This window comes from Mercenaria mercenaria, chromosome 2 (genome assembly GCF_021730395.1).
Source record: "Mercenaria mercenaria strain notata chromosome 2, MADL_Memer_1, whole genome shotgun sequence".
NCBI lineage: Eukaryota > Metazoa > Mollusca > Bivalvia > Venerida > Veneridae > Mercenaria > Mercenaria mercenaria.
The window spans coordinates 16,290,675-16,315,991 of NC_069362.1; the positions used below are offsets into that span (position 1 = coordinate 16,290,675).

Here is a 25,317-nt window from a genome sequence, read left to right on the forward strand (position 1 = left end):
TGCGTATAAAATCCTCTGTTAAATGATTTAAGCTCGTAACTGTGACCAAACAGATTCAGTGCTTCAGATTAGCCTATTTGATTGTTCATGCTTGCCAAATCTTCATTGCGCAGACGCATATATGCTTGTAGGCAGCTACGCGCCTGCAAGCAGACTATGAATCGATGGCTGTTCCAACAGTAAACACGTATACATGTTTAACAAAAAAAAAAAAGAATCTTTTGTTATTTGAAATAAAGTTTTATTGCACATGTGCGAGTTGTCGTGAGAAAAGCCAATTAATTTCTTAAGTTCTCCATTACCGATTCCGAGAGGATATTTTCTTTTAAGCTTATTAGTAATTGAAATCGTTGACAAAAACACGCATTGCCAAACTCTTCTGAAGCTAGAACACATCGTTTGCTAGTTTAATACATGTAGCATAAACAGGTACTTTTTATGAAAGAACAGCTTATTAAAGTACAAACGACGATTCAATGTGAACTGGTGATTATGGTATCATATACATTAGATATAGAACACTAGCTTTCCATTGAAAATGTTTATATATCATTTTATTATATATAGCTGTTTAATCAGATTTAGAATTTCAAAATTAGAAAAAAATGCACTTGGTATAATATATTTGTTACATCTTACAAAAAATCCCACATAATTCATGATATCTAAATTTTATTTGCTATCCTGGTATTGTTTATTGTCAAAATGTATTCCAAAAAGTATTATCCTAAATCTGTAACACATCCAGAAGAAGCACCCCACAACTGTAACATTCTATAAAACCACGAAAAATTAGACCCACATTGATTTTTCTACCTCGTATTATAACTGCATGCCTAAAGAGGGTCTTTATCGATGCAAATGAGCATAAATAAGCATAAAATATGGCTGAAACATATTTTAATCAACTTCTTTTAGATAATTTTCTATCAAAATTTCGGATTTTGTCATTAAACGCTTGATAGACATCAATATACAGTGAAACACCGCTCGCTCGAGGTCGCAAGGGGATGAGCAAAATGCTCGAGTTATCCATGGTTTCGAGCGACCCAAACATTGACCAACATACTAAGAAAATTGAAGTTTGGTTTACCAATTGTCATCGAGACCATTTGCAAAGGAAACGGTGATGCGTAATAATAACACACTCGCGACATTTTCAAAAAACGTATTACAAACGTTATTTATGATAGATCGTAAATGGCACATGTGAAGAAACAGCTAAGACATTTTTTTATTTGAAATACTGTAATCGAATTCGCAATTTTCTTCTCCAAATTAAGATCTCATAATTATAGTCTCAATTTTATGAAAAGGCTTTATTTGCATGCAAACAACTGTTGATTAAAATATTAAGATCTCATAATTATCTTCTCGATCCCGCAGAAAAAAGTAATAATTAATAACAATTTTGATCAATAAAATTTTTCTTCCACCTTTCATCAATAATTAATTTCATTATCAGATCAAATATACCGATAAACAAACATTTAAGATAGTCGGGGAATTCTCACGGCGTGCGAAAATTTTAAATTAACCGATACATTCTGACCACCGAAGGTGTGAAAATGTTGACACCTTTGCTCGAGTTTGCCATAAGCAACAAAGAGTAAATTAATACACAGGGACCAGATGTCATGCTCGAGCAATCGAGTTATCGATGCTCGACCCATCCATGGTAATTTCACATAGAAAATAGAAGGAAATCGGCCGGGACCACATGAATTGCTCGAGCGAGCCCGGGTGCTCGAGTCATCGATGCTCGAGCGAGCGGTGTTTCACTGTACTGTGTTTCACGTGTCAAACCATGTCTCAGCAGACGTACATACCATTGATCTAGTAAAACAATTTTTACTTTTGCAAAAAAGAGATAAATATTTACTATTTTTTTGGCAAACAAAACACCGACAGTGATTTTTATCCTCCGAATGCTGTAACTTTATCCAGGAATACTGTAACTGTAGCATCCTAAATCTGTAACATGATATCCTCCACAACCTAGTCTCGTGTAACAGTTCCTCCCCCGTGGTAAGGTCTGTATAATTGGAAAATTGTCACTTTGACTTAAACTATCCGGAACTGTTTCCAGACTAATAGTAGTAAGTGAGGTATTTATTACACGTTTAATACGATAGCCAAATGATATTTTTTGTTCATTTGATTGCTAAACTTAGATTGAAATCATATTCATTGAGCCGGTTTGCTTATATTCTAAACAATCTTTAAAATACACACCAATACGTTCCAGCAACGTTCAATATATTTTAAAGATATTAAGAGCAATTCGAAGTCCTTGGTGATGAGTTGTATCTAATGCTTGTGAAATCGATTCTGATTCAGCTCGAATCTAAGCAGCCAACCAATATAAAATGTATATTTTCGATGAAAATATAGATTAAGAGTCGTATCTTAAACAGTTCCACCATGTATCTGTTTAGCTGGTTTGTTTGTAAAACGATTGCATTGAACAAATGCCATTCATTATACTATAATATGCTTTACATTGTAAAGTTTATATATTAGTAAGCTTTTTAAGAAAAACTTACGAAAATATGTTGAATATTTCGTTGATGAATTGAAGGGCTGAGAAAGCAAACAACAACTTCTTGTGGTCTGTTAACGGAACACTGACATGTAGATTCATGTACCGCCTCTTATCTCATTATAAAATAATATTTTTACTTGTCATAACAACATGTACTTACTGAATGTCTTAGGTTAGATTAATCGCACATCTTTTAAAATAGCCCACATTGATTAAGAGTTCCGTTTTGTTTTGTTTTTTTGCATCGAGAATACTGTGCAAACTTTCTTGTGTTTAGTTTGGAAAAGGAAAACATTGATATAAAAACAGAGTATTCTTCGTACATAATATAAGCGTCTGAAGTTATGATATACAGAATGTCTCCAATGTCTTCAAATTGATAAATTACTCGTAAAGTTAAAATGCCAGATAACTTATGTATATATTGCGTAATTGTTCATATATATGTAATTCCCCCCAGCATGTACTTTCACTTAAATCTTTTTCTTAGCTAAAATTTAATGTAAAGTTTTATCATAAACTTAAAGTCATCTAAATCATACGCACTAATGTAATAGAGTAATAGTATAAGCTAAATAGCGCGGTTTCGTTCTAATCTTTTAATTTTAGTAGTTTAGTAGTATCATTTCACAATAGTTTTACTGGATATAAGAAGGCAACATAAGTTCTAAAAACTTTTAGGTTCCTCTGTTTGGTAGACCATAACACGCTCTCATCATAAGATCAAAATAACTGTCATCGTCTACTGTTGAACTGACCCCTGCGTAGTAGTTCATGAATTCCTCTCGTGTCACGTTTCCATCCGGATTACCAGGTGTATCGATACTGTCTAAGAAGTTCCGGAGCACCTGTTCTTCTGTCCACTCACCGGAAAGAAACTTTGGATGTCGCTTTGCGTTGGTCAAATAGACAACTGCAAATTGCGAAAGATATTTATTATATGGATACAAAAATATGCCTCTAGAATGAAATAAAAATCTTTTTAAATTAATGCAAAACAAAGTATGAGTTGTTGTTTTTCTTTCGGCTAAAGCTAGTTAATGGCCATTGCACTATGAATGACAATAAATAAATATTTCTGAATCGAACGAGTGTTTTAAGTAGTGGAGAGTGTGTTTATAACAACCAAACGGAGGTATAACTTGATATTAAAATGAATTTATTTTAAAGATAGAATCCGTCAAAACCTTATATCTCTGAACATTCCATTACAATTTCTGTGGAAACATTAATCGTTAAATGTTTGTGATATTTTTTTCTTTATAACTATAGAAACGGAAACCTTAATCACCTTCTGCAGACAATTGTTTCATGGCATTAAACATAATTAGCAACGTATTCAAAGCAGATAACATAAAGTAAGAACTGTTATTGAAACTTCCAATGAAATAGGAGATGACAGATCAAATCATGGCCAATACATTAAATGATGCTAGCAAATTTAAAGGAAATCAAAATCAATTCTAAGACAATTTTAAATTAAATTAAGCATGTGAAGTTCAGTCATTTTATATCCAGCTATAAGACAAATGTGATATTCACTTTTATGCGAACAAACCTTAAAAGTTTCAAAGTTAAGACAATAAAACAAGCGACAAGCGGAGCACCAATCACTGTCAAGGAAAGTAGTTTGATAGTGGTCAATTATGAACTCTGAGATTTGTACATCGGCAAACCAAGAAATACGTATTTATTCAAAATGTTTCTTATATACTATACATTTGTCTGACAGAACTTATACGTATATCTAGCAGCAAATGATTACAAGTAACTGCTACATGAACGGACCTCTCAAAGAGCCATGCGAATTTTTAAAAGGCCATGTTTAGAGTTCACATTCCACAAAATGTCTAATGCTAGGATAAAATTTGACTGCATGAAAAAGTTAAGAACACACCTCTAGAATTAATTCCGTCAGAAGTGATCATTTATATCAAAACACATATGCTACACTTGGGAAACATTTTTAGACCTCGTGCAATCGACATGATCGAACATGATTATGACATGTGCAAAATTATGAACAAAAGATGAATGTAAATAAATATTTACACGGCGAATCACATTATTGTTTTACTTGCATGCAGAAAGTACCCGCCTTTATAAACGTATTCATACAGCATTGTATAAAAAAAAACATCAAGCAATACAACTGGAGTTTGATTAACCCTATGAATCATTTAGTCTTCAAGTTGTTGTTTTTTCTACACAATAAGATCATTCTTGTACATGAATTCATTTATCTTTGCTGAGAATCTCGTTTGATTACTGGGAGTTATCGCTTCTACAAATGAGGCCTTGTACCTTGATTACGCATCGAACAATTAAGTTTTCTAGAAATGTATGGAAGTTTACTTGAATTATTGATGTTCAAATTTTTTTTATTGTTTTCATGGTAATTTCTCGTATACCAACGTTTACGACATATGACCTTCATCTGCTAAATTTGGCTCACTCAGTTTTTGGATTAACATAATAATTTAAAAGTAATTAAGGATTCGAAAATTCTTTATATTTCCATGTCTTGTCAATTTTATGCTTGTTAATAACGTGAATGGTTATTGCCTGTATCGTTAAGAGCTGCCAAACTGTTTAAGCAAGTGCTTCTTCTAAACAATGTTAAAAAATGACATCTACCATTAAAATAATAAGATCTTATCATTGCTGCCAAATAGCAAACACATTTTGTACACAGTAAGTCTCTTCAAATCGTCTAAATCCGTTGTAGTAAATGGCAACTTTAAAGCGAAATAAAAATCCTGAACTAGCCGATGAAGAATGTCAAAATCAATGTACGATATATATATTAACTGAACAGTAAGGACTAAGGTACCATTAAACTAATAGTCCAGATATTATTGATCTGTAGGCTCTTAAATTGTAAATATTAAATATTTATTTTTCCGTATTTGATGTTTACAAACGAACAAAAATTTCATTTCAACTAAAGCATACCAAATAAGATATCACAATAAATTAAGATATGATCAAGGCAGCAATCAATGTTCAGATCCTTAAACAAGAATTCTAGCCTAAACGGCTTTTATTGTCATTTTCAGAGAGTGTTTTATTAGGAGAATAAACCTTGTTGATACTGTTAACATACTTTATAAATATGCGTGTATCGTAGCCAAGCGTAAACGTTTTCTGCAGACGTTACAACGCTAAAAAACCTAGATGCAATGTAGGCGTTTAGCAAAATAAAGAAAATATATAATAAGTATCCTTTGACCAATAAAACTTAAAAGTATTTATCATTAAATTATTGTTCTTTTACGACGCTCTTATTAAGTATACTGATGTAAGAAATTGATCGTACAATTAAACTTTACTCAAGTTACACATCTCAACAATTCGAGATTGCAACCGTGCAACTTTGCTATTTGAAATGTCTGCAGAATCTTTTATTATTATTATTATTTATTTATAATTATATCAGATTTATATAGCATTTTGTAAATTAGCATATAAATTGTATGCAGTTGTTACTTAATATCAATTTAAGAGTTCAAGATGTCATATCTATAGCTATGCACAATTGATGATCTTTTTGAACTGGTAAAAATATACACATTTGAACTTAGAAGAAAGTACGATTATTTTACTTACTTTTCAAGTCATCTATACTTAATATTCCGTCTTTGTTTACATCGAGAGAGTCAAATGCTTGATTTATTACATCTACTCTTCTTTTTGTCATTGGAGGTCGTAGTTTTGCTACTAGCTCCAGGAAATCAATTTGTTTATCTTTATCTTTGTCAAACGCGTCAAACAACATCTTGAAGTCATCTTTGACTATTTCAAGGCCAAATGATTTCATACCTTCATTAAGTTCTCGGTACGATAAACGCTTGTCAAAATCAGTATCCATACTACGAAACAGTACAGAAAGGTACTTTATTCCACCTACATTATTTAACAAGCAACGGTTTCTTATCATTTCTATTAAATCTTCAACTCTCTTGTTATCCATTATTTAAACTTTACTATTATATACTGTAGTTACAACGTCTTAAAGTCACCAGACAAATATTGACTTGAGTGAAACATTCCACTTAACAGAACACCTAGAAAGCTACTATTGTTTATTTGTCAGGAAAATATTTTATCTAATAAGGTTGATATATATTGCCACTGCTCTCGTCTGTCACTGATAATAAAATGTTGATAAGGTGTTCTTTTTACTATCTAAGAAAACAGCAATACGTGTAAAGTCCAAACTCAATATTTTTATAATAGAAATCTTTCTTTTTAATGAATAATCTGGATACATCTACATTGTTTTATAATCACTTTAAACGAATCGAATTGATGAGCAGCATCCTGTTAAGTATTCCCTTAGAAATATGTATTACTGAATGACACTTACTTCAAATGATTTAATCAAGGGGGCTTAAATTCAATAAAGCAATACCTAAGACGTCATTAGAACTTGGCCTTGAGGTATTTATTGATTTTCATACGTAGGCTTTTATCACAGATTATGTAGAAACAGATAATCATAAAATCCTATCTATATAAACTGATATTTTAAGAACAATTCATTTAATTAATATACATGTATATAAGTATAAAACATATAAAGAGTAAATTACCGTTTAAATCTTCATTTAATTTTACATAATGCACAAGGTGTGAACTTTGAAAACAGATGATATAATTGGTTCAAAGATATCATTTGAGTCGAAATAATTTATTGCATATTGTTTTGATAAAGTAGAGCAGTATAATATTTTATATTGTGATTGTGAATTTGCCTGCAATACATGCAGTGTGTAACAATATTTGTGCATTACTCGGGTTGCGTATGACCAGAACAGTATGTTTCAATAAATGTTTCAAAAGTAAACAAACCAAACCATGTCGTCATAAATATTCATTAGTTTTAAGATTGTGGCCCATTTATCACAAAATACATCAAAACTAGCATTAAACGTTAATTGGGAAGAAATTAATATATAAACCGCAGTAAAGTAGTGTACGTACCCTATATGAAACATTATATATCCATTGAATAGTCAGAAATCAATACACAACTGTATTATTATATTTATGTGTATTTTTCGACGAGAAAGTAAAAAAGAAGTTTTTAAATTTGGATTTGTTATAAATCTTTAATGGTGTATGTAATGTAATTTGACGTAGAACATAATTTATGAATGATCTTGTTTTAATTACTATTCCCAATGTATTTACATGTATATATATATATATGTACGTATGTGTTCTTTATGTCTTTGTAAAGCACTTTTGAACGCACATATTTTGTACGAAAAGACTGCTATATAAATGTGGTATAATAATAATAATAATAATAATAATAATAATAATAATAAAATAAATAATGCTTTGGGGGCAAACAGCAAATAGTGGGTTAGCTGTTTTGTTCCGTATATTTACAAAGCATGTATAATTATACAAATACGCAGAGGTTTGCACATAAAGGTACACTGTAAACTTTTAATTTCATACGTAAACTCATCACTATCCCCTCAAGAATTCATGTCGATTAGCACGTACATGATTTCACTTATTACACGCCTCAACACGTGTATCATTGAAGGTTCCTTGTACACCGCCGTTTGAATACATCTGCGGATGTCTCTGAATTGTTTTTTGTACTTTTAGCATGTGTAAATGTTGAGTTCTGCTCAACCCGGGGCTAGAGGGCGTGGACGGTAGCATGCATTTCCACTACCGTCCATGAACAGACTCAATCAAACCGAGCCTGCAACATTTTCGTTTTTGTCGTGTTGAGCGACCTATAAAGTTTCCACTTTTATTTATTTTAATTGTTTTACCGTCTCTCTTGTGTATATACAACGCGAGAATGGATCGATAGATAGTTTGAGCAAAATGATTCTTCTTTATTTTTCTTTACTTTCCAAATGGAGGTGTGGTCGTGAATTTAATAAAACAATGAGTGCTTAATTTAGCAGACATTGTAATGAGCGATTACAATCCTATTACAAACGTTAAAATTTTGTAATTCATATGCATGACATCTATGCTTCGGCCAGGAACTAATGATCAATCTAATTATTTCACTCCTATTTGCAAAGTCATGCGTTCACTTTATATATCCTTCCATTTGGTGATATTACAATTTGTATTGAAAACAAAATAATCTGATCAGGCTGACTGAAAGATTTCCAGAAATAACAAAAAATAGGTGCCATTTGATTAATATTATTTAGTGACAAATACTTTCAATTTGATCATCACTTAAGTCATCTTTCCAGGTCCAGTGTCCCTCGGTCTGTAGTTGCCTGCCCGGCATTTGACGTGTCCCTAGGTCTGTAGTTGCCTGCCCGGCATTTGATATGTCCCTCGGTCTGTCATTTGAGTGTGTCCAGATGGAATCTGTTCACTCCGTTACTTTAACATAGATTAGAACAAACGTTTGTGACATACAATATGGCTATGAGAACATGTTTGTGACATACAATATTTGACGTGTCGCTCGGTCTGTAGTTGCCTGCCCGGCATTTGATGTGTCGCTCGGTCTGTAGTTGCCTGCCCGGCATTTGATGTGTCCCTCGGTCTGTAGTTGCCTGCCCGGCATTTGATGTGTCGCTCGGTCTGTTGTTGCCTGCCCGGTATTTGACGTGTCGTTCGGTCTGTAGTTGCCTGCCCGGCATTTGATGTGTCGCTCGGTCTGTAGTTGCCTTCCCGGCATTTGATGTGTCCCTCGGTCTGTAGTTGCCTGCCCGGCATTTGATATGTCCCTCGGTCTGTCATTTGAGTGTGTCCAGATGGAATATGTTCACTCCGTTACTTTAACATAGATTAGAACAAACGTTTGTGACATACAATATGGCTATGAGAACATGTTTGTGACATACAATATTTGACGTGTCGCTCGGTCTGTAGTTGCCTGCCCGGCATTTGATGTGTCGCTCGGTCTGTAGTTGCCTTCCCGTCATTTGATGTGTCCCTCGGTCTGTAGTTGCCTGCCCGGCATTTGATATGTCCCTCGGTCTGTCATTTGAGTGTGTCCAGATGGAATATGTTCACTCCGTTACTTTAACATAGATTAGAACAAACGTTTGTGACATACAATATGGCTATGAGAACATGTTTGTGACATACAATATTTGACGTGTCGCTCGGTCTGTAGTTGCCTGCCCGGCATTTGATGTGTCGCTCGGTCTGTAGTTGCCTTTCCGGCATCTGATGTGTCCCTCGGTCTGTAGTTGCCTGCCCGGCATTTGATATGTCCCTCGGTCTGTCATTTGAGTGTGTCCAGATGGAATCTGTTCACTCCGTTACTTTAACATAGATTAGAACAAACGTTTGTGACATACAATATGGCTATGAGAACATGTCATAAGATGTGCAAATCACAAACACAATTTGCACCATGTCGTTCAGGGTCAAAATCGTACATGAATTGTTCATTAAAGGCGTACGCTAGAATTCCCTGTATATGAGATGGGCGAAAATTTTCCCAATAACAGAATTTCTTTAAACTTTGGAAATTGAAGGACAATCATCTAAGAAAAAAAAATGCAATAAAAATCATAGGTCACCGGATTCGAAAAAGAGTTATCTGCCCTTGAAAACGTCGAGTGACCTATGGTTTTTATTGCATTTTTTTGCTTCTTAGATGACTGTCCTTCAATATCCAAACTTTGAAGAAATTCTGTTATTGGGAAAATTTTCGCACCAAATTCTAGCATACGTCCTTAAATGGTTATAAGAGTAAAATTGCAATCAATTCAACATATTTTATCAAATTGAAGAGTTAGCTTTACAAGCAAGATAATTCTCAGATGTCAAGTATCATAAAAACAGTTCTGTATAGGGATATAAAGAGTGTTCCTTGTCTTGTATTGAAACTATTTCGCTTGACTGCCAGAGAAAATAAAGAAACAAATATTTTCATTTTTCTAGTTAGGGACGCATAATGCCTTTCCAGCCTGTTGTTCGTGAAAATTGCAAAGCAAGTGCAATATTTGGCATTAGTTTTCTTACAGCTGGGCACCGTGGTAGTACCACCGACCTGCCACAAACGAATGGTTTAACCGCAATACCCTTCTTCGACAGGATAGAATCTATTACAATTCACGAAAAGAATAATGTATTCTTATATGCTTGTCTCTGTTAAAATACTCTTACGCTAGCATGACGTCACGTTAACGTGCGGTGACGTCAAAGTTTTTGTTGCGACAAAAGAAGAGCGCTCCTATATTTTATCTAATGTTTTAGATTAAGGGCATATTAGAGTCGAAATAATTCATAGCAAAACCGTGTCTTAACACTTATACACTCGAGCGGTAATACGTCGTACAAATAATTTAACTCGAGCTGCGCCCTCGTGATATTATTACGCCCGACGTATAACCACCCATCGTGCATAAATAATGTTAAAACACTCTTTCGCTACAAATTATGTCTTAAATAAATCTAAAGGAAAATTATGTACAACATATCCAATCTTTATGTTGTAAAGAAGCAATGTAATCTATATTACAATGACAAATAAATGTAATGAATATTGATAGAAAGTCAGCACGATTCTAGACAAGTCTCTCTCTTTATACAGCTAGTTTTGATTTTTCTGACTAATGGAAATTGCCATTTCATTCACTGACTTCGAGTATACATTTTTCCAGGAATTATTTTTAGTTTTGCAAGAAACACAAAGTATGTTTAACATCATTATAATAGTCGCTAGCGATGAATGATGTGCAATTTATATGAAATATACATATATAATTCCCTAATATTTAGCCATATTCAGACCATAAATACTTAATTCGGAATGAAATTAGATTACAATGCAGGCAAATGGAACTTATACAAACTCTTGTTTAAGTTAAAAGACTCTAAACACTATTTTGAACCGTCTTCCTTGAAGGAAATGTGATATGGTAATATATAATATTGGATTTATTACGAATTGCTCTTCTATTAAACCCTCTATGGAATTTATTTGCATTTTTCATTATTGATTTTAACTCATTAGTTTTCACTGTTTCCATATCTCCCTTGTATATTATTACGTGGGGACTGTTCAGTTAAAGGCGAATACTATATTGACATTTCGTCATTTTACAAAGCTCTTATCTGTCAATGGCAGTACCGGAAAATGTTTGGTTTGATTATTAGGAAGCTGGTTGTGCATACAACTATTTCTAAAAATTGCTCAACGGTTTGATGGTATTGTTTAGATTTTGGTTATTTTTCAATGCCAATATTTTACCCTGCACAGCTTCGAAGCAAACTACGCAACAAATGATTGCATAAAATATTTGATTTTATAATTATAAAATATTGAAGCTTTTCTTCTGAGAATATCACGTGTCCTTATCTGCATGCAATTCTATCCACTTAAACCAAGAACTAAGCACGTAAGTACAGAACTGTTTTCAGTGTAAATATGTGTTATTATTGGGCATAAATATCAACAATATTATGTCCATGGTCAAATTATACTTCAAGAAATGCAAGATAAAAAATCCCTATACTGTAAACCCCTTTCAACTGTTAGGATAAATATTTGTTTAGTGACTTGACTCCAGATTTTGGCTTAAAATGATCGTTCTTTAAAATTGAAGTTTGGTCATATTATGAACACTAGAACATAAGTTTTTGTTTCTAAGCTAACTTAAAAAGTGCAAAATCAAGAAAAAAGTCATGTCCGAGTCGGGAATCAAACCCAGGCCGCCTCGGCAGTAAACTTGACCAATACACCATGGAGGAATTCGTACTCAATGACCATTTAATGTATATAAAACTTTATAATTAAGGCAGCTTACATCTGGTATCCAATTACAAACACATGATTTTGAAAGGAGAAAATTAAAACAATTAATTCACGTTGCCATTACATGTAATCTGTCAGTAACTTTGATTCAAAGCCTTCTTAAGATATAGAAATAATTTCATGAGTTCTAAACATTATCTTTTTTGTTGTCGTACGATCTGGAGGTAAGTGTCTTTAAATCCTTCAAAAGATAAAGAAACAGTGTTTTAATATCATGATAAACATATGAGCAACATGTTAACTTTACTACTCATACAGCTGGTCAAAGTCTGGACCTGGTTATTACTGAAGCTGCAAATGGTGTTAACATTTTATCTTGTGAACTTGGTTTATTTGTATCTGACCACTGTGTTGTAAAATGTGTTCTAAATGTACAAAAAGAAAATATAACTAGCAAAACAGTGGAATTTCGAAATTTTAAACAGATCAATCAAGAAGAATTTTCAAGAGACCTTGCATATATATCGGTAATTAGTGAAGACGTCGATTCTTTTGTCGATCAGTTTGAAATAGAAATAGAGTCAGTTCTTGATAAACATGCACCACTGACACAGAAAACTAAGATCTGTCGGTCACCTAAACCATGGTTTAGCGTCAACTTACTTCAACTTAAAAGGTCATTACGTAAAGCTGAACGAGTATGGAGAAAATACCGGGAACCGTACTAACTTGACACTGTAAAAAAGCTATGTCTCCAGTATCATCATGAAATTTGTAAAGAAAAAAAGATCAGTTCTTAGTGAGAAAGTGGTAAGTTCAAAAGGCGATTAAAAAAATATACAAGTTGGTATCGGAACTCACTGGAACAAAGTCTGAAAATCCAATGCCCGCTGAAGAAAGTAACATTACATTGGCAGATAAATTTGCAGATTTCTTTTTGAGCAAAATTGAAAAGATCCGTGAATCACTTGGAAGTTATGAAAGTTACGTACAAGAAAAAAGGAATGTTCCATGTGTTGAGGTTTTCAGAGATCTAAGTGAAGCAGAAGTGAAAAAATTGATAAATGAACTTCAAACCAAATCCTGTGAGCTTGATAAACTACCCACAAAAATATTAAAGATGCATCTCAATGAATTGGTCCCTTTAATAACTGACTTGGTAAATTGGTCATTACGTCAAGGGATTTTTCCATCGAAGTGGAAACATGCGATAGTCAGGCCTTTGTTGAAGAAGGTCGGACTCGAACTTGTGCTATCCAATTATCGCCCTGTGAGCAATTTGCCATTTCTATCGAAACTTACAGAGAAGGCAGCTCTTTTCTTATTAAATAAACATGCTAGTGAATATCATCTTCTTCCCAAGAATCAGTCAGCGTATAAACGCTTACACTCATGCGAAACGGCTTTACTCCGATTAATCAGTGACTTGTTGGAAGGCTTTGAAAATCAGGAGGTCAGTGCTCTAAATTGCACTGGATCTGAATGCCGCCTTTGACACTGTTGACCACGATATTTTAGTACAAGTGTTACACTCTCAGTATGGGTTATGTGGTACAGCTCTCATCTGGATTGACTCCTATCTTAGGCCACGCAGTTGTAGTGTAAGTGTAGAAACTGCTGTTTCAACTCCACGCCCATTACAATGTAGCGTTCCCCAGGGTAGCTGTTTAGGCCCCTGGCTCTATCTCACTTACGCAGGAACTCTATTTAATGTCATTCCCCAGTCAATATCAGTGTATGGTTTTGCAGATGACCATATTGCCAACAAACGCTTTCGACCAACTTCAGTTGAAAATGAGAAACAGGCTATTCAAGAACTTGAAAACTGTGCATTCACCATTGATAACTGGATGAAACAAAACAAACTTAAAATGAATACGTCAAAAACCGAATTCATCTTATTCGGTAGTAGACAGCAATTTGACAAATGATCAATAACAGAAATTGACATTGCTGGTGACAAAATCAAATCAGTACATTGTATAAGGTACCTAGGGGCATTCTTAGATAAAAATCTTAGTTTTAAGGATCATGTCAAGAGAAAATGTCAGACCGCAATGGTTTTTTATCTTAGAATCAAAAATATCAGAAAATACCTTACTAAAGAGGCTACTGAAATTCTGGTATTATCACTGGTCATTTCACATATAGATTATTGCAATGCAATATTGTATGGTATTCCTCATTGTGAAATTCAGAAAATGCAAAGGATACAAAACATGTGTGCCAAACTCGTTTTAAGACTCAGCAAGCACGACAGTTCAAAACAAGCTTTGTTCCGACTACATTGGCTTCCTATCAAAGCTAGAATTGAATTTAAGATTTAACTGTCATGTTTAATTGTTCAGTCGGCCAAGCTCCATCTTACTTGACTGAATTATTATCGGAACAAGCACCAAAACGTAGTTTACGGTCTTCAGACTCTGTTACAGGTTGTTACGAGGTACCATTTACCAAACGTAAAACATCTGGCGATAGAAGTTTTCAAACTGTAGGGCCGAAACTATGGAACAAACTACCAGGAGATTTGTTTGTTTTGGGTTTAACGCCGTTTTTTCAACAGTATTTCAGTTATATAACGGCGGGCAGTTTACCTAACCAATGTTCCTGGATTCTGTACCAGTACAAACCTGTTCTCCGCAAGTAACTGCCAACTTCCCCACATGAATCAGAGGTGGAGGACTAATGATTTCAGACACAATGTCGTTTATCAAATAGTCACGGAGAATATACGCCCCGCCCGAGGATCGAACTCGCGACCCCGCGATCCGTAGACCAACGCTCTTACCTACTGAGCTAAGCGGGCGGGCTCAATTACCAGTAGAAGTGAGAAATTCTGATTCGCTAGACACTTTTAAGAAAAAGCTCAAAACACTGTTTTTTTTAAAAGCTTTGAATCATGGTTCTGATTATTTCTCTGTTAGTGGACTGAAGATGGTAGAGACGCTGAGTATACTCTACTATGTAGTGTGATCGACGTATGTTTTATACGGAATGTGGTAATTTGCACTGTACAGTAATTTTGTCAAATATGTCGTGTTTCATTGTTTGATACCATTATGTATATAATTTATCATAATTTTTCTTTTTTTTTAAATTTAATGTACAATGCCAGTGAATATACTATGTGTAAAATAAAGCGTTTAATCAAATAAAGCAGTTTCAGTTTTTCAGTTTCAGATAAAAGTAAATTATTGGAATACCAGAGATGAATTAGTATCCAAAGGCGGTAATGGTCGTGCATAGACAAATGCTACCAGTGCATTTCCATCTAATAGTAAGTAATAGCAAAAACATAAATGCTTTTCAAAAATAATATGTCGGGAAAGTGTATTGACCGGTGTATGCACGGCAAACTGCTATTTACAAGGTAAATATTACTTGAACTATGAAGTACTTTCACGACATTGAACGCTTAAATAATATGAATGTCTCCATCAAGGTCTTTTATGAGTCTAAAATAAATAAAATGACTGGACCGTTGTTTAATGATTTGAATTTGTCAAAGATTGTAAATTTACAGAAGTTTGTACAGTTATTTGATTGGTTTAGACGTTTAATCAGGATCACACTTAATAGCTGATAGTGGCAGACGAGAACATTTATCATGTAGTTGCGATGAATCTTTGCAACAGTATATAGCCCTACATTTAACAACATTTTAACAGGTATTATTGGTCTTACAAATAGTATAGATCTTTAGGTACTGGTCAAATGTTTATTTGTTTTGCAAAGAGTTTGTTTGATTTCCAGTAAACGAATTTGTTTTAAGAAAACCCCTTGAAAGCATATAATGCAACAAAGCAAAATTATATCATACTTGGTTTGATTGGTCTGTTCATCAAGGTAATGTAACATATAACACCCCTCACGACCACTACCACTGGCATAAGCGAAACTCTATTATATATAAAACTCAATGACCGCCAGGTATGGCTAAATTCTACGAGGATTCCTTCCAGAGAATCCAAAGTCGAGTTATACAGTGGCATATAACTCAACTCAGTTCCACAGATGAAACAGGCATAATAGGGTAATTATAACAGTAGCTCGATCTGGGATGCTGTATTCGGCTCGAGTGGATTTTTGCAAGATCTGATCTCACGAGGTGAAAAGAGGCCCCGCCCTGAGGGTCATTTATTTTATGAGTTATATAGGAAAAAATACTTAGAGATTATCAGATCATATTTCCTAGACTGTTTAATTATAATTACCTGATGACCCCAAGTGATTAGGGATCACTTGACTGTGACCTTGACCTACTGACCTACTTTCTTGTTGTTTAAGATACAGCCGTGAAATTTGGATGACATGTACAGTTTTGCACACCGGTCTTAAAACTGACTTACAGCGACCATGGATGTGACCTACTGACCTACTTTCTTAATATTCTAGCATCAGTTTGCCATTTGAAACATGTGGCTCATATTACTCAGGGGAGCGATCCAGGGTCATCATGACTGTCTTGCTTACATAGTTTATATAGGTAAAATGTTTATAATAAAAAGCCTTATTTTTACTAGCTAACACTGTAGAAGATCAAAGCAAAAATGTCCACTGGAGAATAGAATGATCCAAAAGGAACAAGCAATCAATTTCACATGTGTAGGTCTCCGACATAATAAAGTGTTTATACGAAAAGACCATACTTTTTCTCAGACAAATGGATATGATAGATAGATGGTAGATAGGGGTGACGCGGCAACGCATTTTCTTGAGTTTTTGGATTCGTATTAGGTGTGGCCATCTTGTTAATACATTGTACCTGTACAATTCGAAAGTTCTTTCGACAATAGATGTTTTACAATGTACACGGTGTTCTTGTTTTATTACACATAAAATTATTATACACAGAGAAATTTATTTAAAAGTCACGGGAAAGAAAGCCATTACATTTACAGGCTGTGATTTATTATATTGAAGCATGTTAAAAAGGTATCTTTTAATACATAACCGATGTCGGACTGAACATTAATTTACAAACGCAATTTTTTGAAGTAATTATAAATCAGAGAAAAAGGATGAAAGTTACAACTTCACCAATATGTCAGTGTGAATGTGAATATAGACACTTGCCCTCTCTATAATATTGGGCATATTCATTTAAAAAAACCTTCAGTTTTCATGTTGTAAATAGGTTTTACAGTAACTAAATTGTTCGATGATCATACCCTGTTTATCTTACAAGTTGCTTGCTGAAAGAGTAAAGCTGAAATAAATAGAAACAGCAAACAATCCTAGCAGAACAAAAAACAATATTACTTATTTTGATCGTTTATTGATCTCCTGCAAAGAGCTTCAATAAAGAGCTCTGGACTTTAAAAAGAAAATATTGATATAAGGTTTTGTAAGATGTGTGGACTTTTTGATCAGCTATTGAGGTGATACTCTAAACAATTGAAACATCAACGGTATTCGATTCTATGTTTACAGATATAATCATGACTGATTTTGTGCAGAGGAAAATGGTATTTAGTACAGTCAAAACATTCAACAATTGTACAAGTTGAATATGTTTGCCTAATAGAGGCTTCACAGACATATTGTAACGTCCTGAGATGTTGTAACATTGAAATCAATTATTTCAGCAGCATGGGGATTCAATATAGGAACAGTCTGTGAAAGGCTGGTAAATGAACTTCCCATTCAAATCACTTGAATGTTTAGGACATTCCAGTATATGGAACTGTGTACAGGGTGTTATTCCTAGCAAAGGAAATCAATTTATATCTGCGCCGATGAAAATCATGAGGGTAAGACAGACTGTAAAATCTATGATATTTGACATACATTAAAGCATTGGTAGCGTTTCAACAATATAGAATTTATAGCATATAGACATGCATCTTCTGTTATTTACGTCCATCCTGCCATACAAGTGCTGTATAGTACAAATGTATCTAAAATGAAAATAAGCACTGGCTTACGCTCGCAAACACTTATATCAACAAAACGTCACCTTTGATCTTGAATAGCACTATGTCTAAATATTTTGTTTGTTCAAATTTAGCAAATGTTAAACACAAGTTATGTATTTGGAATCATCTGACCTTAGAGAGCAGTTTGTTTACATGCTGATACGAAAACGATATCCAATACAGATTAACAGCTAAACACATAAAAATATAACCTTTATATTTAATTGCAAACAGGAATGTGGAAAATAAAGAGTATTTGTTTGTTTTCAGTGTGATATCGAAATATTTTTCACCGATGAAGGAGATAATTCCGATATTTTCACAAAAGCTCCGCCTTTTTTCTTTTTCTTTTCTGCTTATTTGTGAAGATCAAGGAAGGTTCTGTCTATGGCATGCTTACTTATTCAAATACGACCGACACATTATGACAAAATTCGGATTTATTTTGGCTATGATGCATGGACACTGCACAGTGATATCGAATATTGGTGATTAAGTCCATGAAATCAACACGACGCAATTATTTTTTTTAAAAAACACAATCGACGTTTAAATATCTTTAAAATAATACACGATTCGCGGCTAACAGATAATGGCAAATTTCAATAGTTAAGTCTGCATATTCAAACCTTTTCGGGTCAATGCCGTCAATTCCTTGAAATACCGGAAGCTTGCTTCGTTATCCATGTAAATACACGCTGAAAGTCAGATTAAAAAACAAGCACGAATATTGTAAACAAAATATTGATCGAGGAGCTGCCTAGCATTACAAATTATGACGCGAAATTGGAATGGAACACAAATGGCTAGGAAGGTACTTCGACGAAAATGCTGGCATATTACGTAAGGTTGAGCTGATGTCTTGTAAAAATTCACTAAGACAACAATCAGCTAAATGTATTGCCGCTATAGTGAACAGATGAAAAGTGGAGGAAGCACACACATGAATGGCAATTTAAGTAACCCAGGTAACCTTTCTAGAGCATTCGATACTATTCTTTTTAAAAAATTTAGCACAGCTAGCTTGTTTTATATAGGATTATCTAGCTGTACATGACTCCCGTATGTCTTGACTATTAGGACAACGATAGGGCTCCAGTAATTCTAAAGGCAACAAAGGGAGGTAATTAAAAATGTAAAGAATATATAATTATTTTAGGGAGAAAATTTTTCGGCACTGTGAGTGATGCAGAGAAATATCTTACGAATTATTTTCAGAATTTCACCAGTTAGCACCAAATAAAAACTGTTATCAGTGATTTTCTCTTACTAATTGAAAACTGACTTAAGTAGTATGCTTGTGCTAAATAGAAAAACATCCTTAGGACGACCGGCACATTTTTATACAATCTCCTCAGGCTTACGTATGTTTTTGACAAAACACAAAATGACGTCAGACGTCCTTCAGCTTTTTCCGGAAGTAAAGAAGATGAAAGAACACAGGCAAAACGTCTATACAGGGTTCACGCACAGGGCCCACCCACTGTAAATGTATGAGCGTTGACTTCTTTGTTTTGCTAATGAAGAGTAAATTTTTTAGCACTTTCTAACGATTTGAAAATACTTGGGCTTTAGCACTACATGTCAGCTTTTCATCTACAAAAGAATATATATTTGCACTGGGAATAAACACAAATCTCAAGGGGATCCGTAACGGAGCAAGGGTATATGGAGAGTTTTGGAACTTCATCAAATCGTTCAAAAGGTCCTTTTAGTGTTAGTATATGCCTCGGATGTCAGATATGTCCGTAGTTATAGATATTTCAGAAATATTTTCAAAATGAATTTCGTCAGACGCTCATACATTTTATTACATTACAGCCGCGGAAAGGATATATTAAGTCGTTAAGAAACTGTAGAATAATTTGTATCTGTTTATTCAGATCTCAAACAAAAATTTAAACATCAGAATATATTATTCATCTGCCCGGAATAGATAATATGTTAAATTTAAAATATATTACGGACTTTTAAATAAGAAATAATGGAAACATTGCAATATCATCGCGTTTTGTGGACAGTTTTAGAGTAACTAGATCTTGATCTCTGTCTTAGGGGATAGATGCCGCATACAACCAGGGTCTGATCATCAGATAACTTTGTGTAAGATCACAAAACATCAAATAGATTTTATGGTTTTAATGGTGTGCTTTCTATACATTAGTTTATTTTGTGATGTTATTTAATTGAGAACACAGTATTAAAATAATTAAAGATTAAATGATTTATGAATGATAAACTGTAAGTTTATTGAAAGCTTTGCTGCAGCATTATCTGATTTTTTTTCATGCAAAACAGTCGATGATATCTTATTTCTGAATAAAAGCATGCCAAGCACATTGATTAAACAAGTTACATGCATGTCTTCCTATTTCATTTCCAGATAGAACTAGTCATGACAGATGGAACTAGTCATGAAGTTTATCTTTCCATTTTGTGCAAGGGGACTAGTAGCCTATAAAGTATTTAAAATGCGAAAATATCTCTTTGTAGTGGTTTTTTTTTGTAATGTGCATCGTGTATAAGCAAATTATAACATAAGAATATTGTAACAATAATGTATTTTGATGAAATAGGACAAAAAGGATACTTCATTTGTACATCAAATTATCTCCCTTCCAGTACTACATATAAAAGCCAATGTCTGAAAGCATATACGGTAAACATGCTGTCGATATGAAACTCTAGGGGTCGTGAAACTGGTAATAACCTTTCGAACTAGAGATTGTCGTTTTAGTAACCGATCCTTATTCCTCATGATATTTTGTTGTCTGGTGCAGACGATACCGACTTTCCTTCTGATAATGCTGGTCGAGAATGAATAATTCTTATAGCAGGGTCTTCATCATATTTTGCTGTTTAGTTCAATATTTGGTAGGGGCGGAACGATAGATGTTTTACACGGTCAAATAACCAATACACGAAAAAGTATAATATCATTTTTGAAAGTTCAAACTTTTAAATATAATTATTTAGTCTAAAATCAAATGAAAATTGCAGTTCTTTACAACATTGTATTATATTTCACGTTTGGTACATATTTTCCGTTTGTATATTTCCTTAATAGTTGAATATTTATAGTAAACAGCCACCAAAAATATATTAAGCAATCTCTGACTCAGTTTAGACTTTACGTTACCAAATGAGATCTAAGTCTCAAACCATCCACATAGATTGCGGAAGATTGGTGGTTTTACCGAGGTGCCCGCCCATGATGTAATAATATGTCCAGAGAGGCACCTGTAGTCTTCCCCCACAATTCGAAGCTGGAAAGTCGCCATATGACATATAACTGACGACCAACAAAAACAAAACAAGAAACATTCACAAACACTGTTGGGCTCTTGGTTGTTTCATCGTTTTCTTCTACTCTCTTATTCTTTCCCCAAATTTGCGTTTTAGTATGTATTAAATATAATGTGAATATAAACTGAAATAATATCAAAACTAAAGTTGCTAAGAACAGAAAATGTCACGTTTGAAAAGTAAAACATAAATTCTCAAAAGCCAGTTTCTTTATGAAGCGTTACTACAGAATACCTTCAAGGTTTCAAGTTCAGAGTAACTTATAAAGTAAAAACACCAGACATTTTAGGTACATGTATTGGGTAAGTCGTAGAAGACATTGTCATCATTCATGTACCTGAAAAATTAGCTTGTCATATGTTGATTTTCTAGATTAAATTTACATCCTTTCAACCAAAATCTGCAAAGCCCATGACACAGTTAGTACAGTTGTTTACGAGTCCAAGTCATGGAATGTTATACGTGACAGTTACAAAAAAGAAAGAATTGGGTTGAAATGTCAGTGTAAGTGAACTTACCAGTTGCTAACATCAAGTTCGTTCAAACAGATAAACAATGTTCACGAGTGGAAATCAGATGCAATATTTTCACAATTTGCATAGCAATGTAAGATATGGTGTTCGTGAGTAAAAGATATTTTGATCTTATATGTAAAACAAACAAATTTTCTATTTATTTCATGGTTTGAGTAAATTAACCCGTTTTATAGTTTCTTACCAGTGAACAATATAGTATACATCTATCAAAGATAAAAGGTAAAACCATATCTATAAAATCTATGATGAAAGCGTTACGGAACACTTATTATTACGGACTTTAGATGTGGACATATATTAGACCGTCGCTGGTTTTGTTGCGTCATAGGTTATAGGTGATCCCGTAATATCCACTTTTACAAGTCAGTATAATTATGGTTTAATCATGAGCTACAACGGATTTAAAACTATTCTAATTAAAATCACACAAATTTTTTGAGCATTTCATACTAGTATACGTATAAAAAAGAATACATATGTACATGCTTATTTAGAGTAATACGCCAGTTGAACTAGCCTGTAAAATTTCATTTAACTCATATGTTTACCAAATTTGACTTCTATCATTTGATGAATGGAAAGATGAAAATATAAGTAAACCAAATAGAATGACCAAAAGAAAAAACTGCATATTTGTAGGTCTCCGGTGTAATAAAGTATAAATACGAAAAGACCATATTTTGTATCAGACAAATGGATACGATAAACAGATGACACATACAAGCGCAGTATTCTGGAGGGTTTTCTTCAACATGTTACAGCCTTGTTAATACCTGTACAATTCAAAAGTTCTTTAGACAATAGATGTTTTGCAATGTAACCAATGTTCTTGTTTTATTACAATCAAATTAATTTTATTATTGGGAAATCTTACCAGTGCATATACTGGCATGTGATTTATTATTTTGGCCATTTCGTCCGATAAGCGTGTTCAAAAGTTATTTTTGCATACCTCTTCTCTTTTCATAAACGATGTTGAACTAAAAATTAATCCACAACTGCGATTTTAGAAGTAATCATAAAAGAATCTTAGCCAAACAGCGTGGTTTCATACCCATATTTCAAAGTCAGCAGAGTAGAGCTACTAGTAAATATTAGCACAATCAAACAAAATATGTCGTTTGAATATAATTAATATTACTTTTTATGTTAATAGATGTAAAAAGGCAGCACGCATTCTAAAACACTTTCAGGATCCTCTGTTTGGAAGACCATAACACGCCCTCATCATAAGATCAAAATAACAGTCATCTTCCACTGTAGAACTGACACCCGCATAGTAGTTCATAAATTCTTCACGTGTCACTTTTCCATCCGGGTTACCAGGTGTATCGATACTGTCTAAGAAGTTCCGAAGCACCTGCTCTTCCGTCCACTCACCGGAAATAAACTTTGGATGTTGCTTCGCATTGGTCGAATAGACAACTGAAAAAAGGTAATAATACAAACATTAACATTTTCTTTAAGAGGATCCCTTGGAAGCATAGAATGCATCGGTACAATAATAATAGCAGAATCGGTTTTATTGATTGTGTTCGACAGGAAACGAAATGTGCAACATAACTCATGCCACCTAGCATCAGTTCTTAAGACTAGGAAAATCCTGTTATAAAGATACGCTGAATGGACACAATGATCCAGAGGGAAAAAACAAGCAGTATCAACACTCAGCGCAAGTACCGGAGAACTTTCACAGCCCCTCACGGCACTTGAAAACTGCTTTTTTAGAATTCTACTACAGTGACAATTGAAACATTACGTGAAATTGTCTTTGATGTTTTAGCTCACCTGAGCCGAAGGCTCATGGTGAGCTATTAGGATCGATGAATGTCCGTCGTCCGTCCGTCCGTCCGTCCACTAGTGATGGGCCAATCGGTTAGATTTGCCAACCGATTAATCAGCATAATCGGACAAGCCAGCCGATGCGATTAATCGGACATAATCGCAAAATCGGTTATTTTAGTTGCAATCTATAAGTTTACCTTTAACTTGGTTATAAACTTGAAAACTGCTTTTTTAGAATTCTAATACAGTGACAATTGAAACATTACGTGAAATTGTCTTTGCATATCTATAAGTTTATCTTTAACTTGGTTATAAACATTCACAATGTATGTTTCATATCATTACTTAAGAAACAAGGCAGTCTGAAAGACAGCTAAATCCCCCGCCACTGCTATGGATAGTGAAAGGGTAAAACTTTGATTTTGGCTGTGACCTTGACCTTGAACTGACATGGCTGACTCATGAATTCTGCACAACGTCTTGATGAGGTGATCATTTGACCCAAGTTTCATGAAAATCCTTCAAGGGGTTTAGGAGATACAGAGCTGAAACCTTTGACCTTCAGTTGTGACCTTGACCTTGAGTTGACATGGCTGACTCATGAGTTCTTGATGAGGTGATCATTTGACCCAAGTTTGATGAAAATCCTTCAAGGGGTTTAGGAGATAGAGAGTGGACACAAAATGGAAGGCTCATACCTTCGACCCTTAGTTGTGACCTTGACCTTGAGCTGGCATGGTTGACTCATAATTTCTGCACATCGTTTTGATGAGGTAATCATTTTACCCAAGTTTTATAAAATTCCTTCAAGGGGTTTAGCGGACACGAAATGGAAGGCTCAAACCTTTGACCTTCAGTTGTGACCTTGACCTTGAGCCGACATGGCTGACTCACAAGTTCTGCACATCGCCTTAATGAGGTGATCGTTTGACTCAAGTTTGATGATTTCAAGGAGTTAAGGAGATATAGAGCGGACACAAAATGGAAGGCTCAAACCCTTGACCCTAAGTTGTGACCTTGACCTTGAGCCGGCATGACTGAATCATGGGTTCTGCACATCGTCTTGATGAGGTGATCATTTGACCCAAGTTTCATGAAAATCCTTCAAGGAGTTTAGAAAATATAGAGCGGACACAAAATGGAAGGCTCAAAACCTTTGACCCTAAGTTGTGACCTTGACCTTGAGCCGGCATGGCTGACTCATGGGTTCTGCATATCGTCTTGATGAGGTGATCATTTGACCCAAGTTTTATAAAATTCCTTCAAGGGGTTTATGAGATATAGAGCGGACAAAAAATGGCAGGCTCAAACCTTTGACCTTGAACCGACAAGGCTGACTCATGGGTTCTGCACATCGTCTTGATAAGGTGATCATTTGACCCAAGTTTCATGAAAATCCTTCAAGGGGTTTAGGAGATATGGACCGGGCACGATTTTGTTACGGACGGAAGGACGGAAGGAAGGACGGACGGACGCAGACCATTCCTATAATCCCTCCGCCACGGCGGGGGATTA

At 34.3% G+C, this 25,317-nt stretch overlaps 2 protein-coding genes across 5 annotated transcripts in view; both read right to left on the reverse strand.

The window, feature by feature from the left end:
* Positions 1 to 1,494: 1,494 nt before the first annotated feature.
* Positions 1,495 to 6,902, reverse strand: LOC128550897 (calcyphosin-like protein). The gene is made up of 2 exons (XM_053530907.1): positions 6,155 to 6,902; positions 1,495 to 3,458 (listed from the first exon to the last, which is right to left on the reverse strand). The coding sequence occupies exons 1-2, from the start codon at positions 6,516 to 6,518 to the stop codon at positions 3,223 to 3,225; spliced, it is 600 nt and encodes a 199-aa protein (XP_053386882.1). The 5' UTR covers positions 6,519 to 6,902; the 3' UTR covers positions 1,495 to 3,222.
* A 15,922-nt stretch (positions 6,903 to 22,824) lies between these two features.
* LOC128550900 (calcyphosin-like protein) overlaps positions 22,825 to 25,317 on the reverse strand; it is a 29,269-nt gene continuing 26,776 nt past the window's right edge. For all 4 annotated transcript variants that reach the window (XM_053530916.1, XM_053530911.1, XM_053530914.1 and 1 more), the window contains one exon: positions 22,825 to 23,442. In XM_053530916.1, the coding sequence (XP_053386891.1) occupies positions 23,207 to 23,442 (236 nt within the window). In that variant the 3' untranslated portion in view covers positions 22,825 to 23,206. The remainder of the gene's footprint in view (positions 23,443 to 25,317) is intronic.

Bases quoted from the DNA above. Each gene is read 5' to 3' on its own strand.
- LOC128550897 (XM_053530907.1), bottom strand. From the start codon at position 6,518: ATGGATAACAAGAGAGTTGAAGATTTAATAGAAATGATAAGAAACCGT. The intron at 3,459-6,154 runs GTAAGTAAAATA...CGCAATTTGCAG, and splicing joins AAGTATAGATGACTTGAAAA to TTGTCTATTTGACCAACGCA.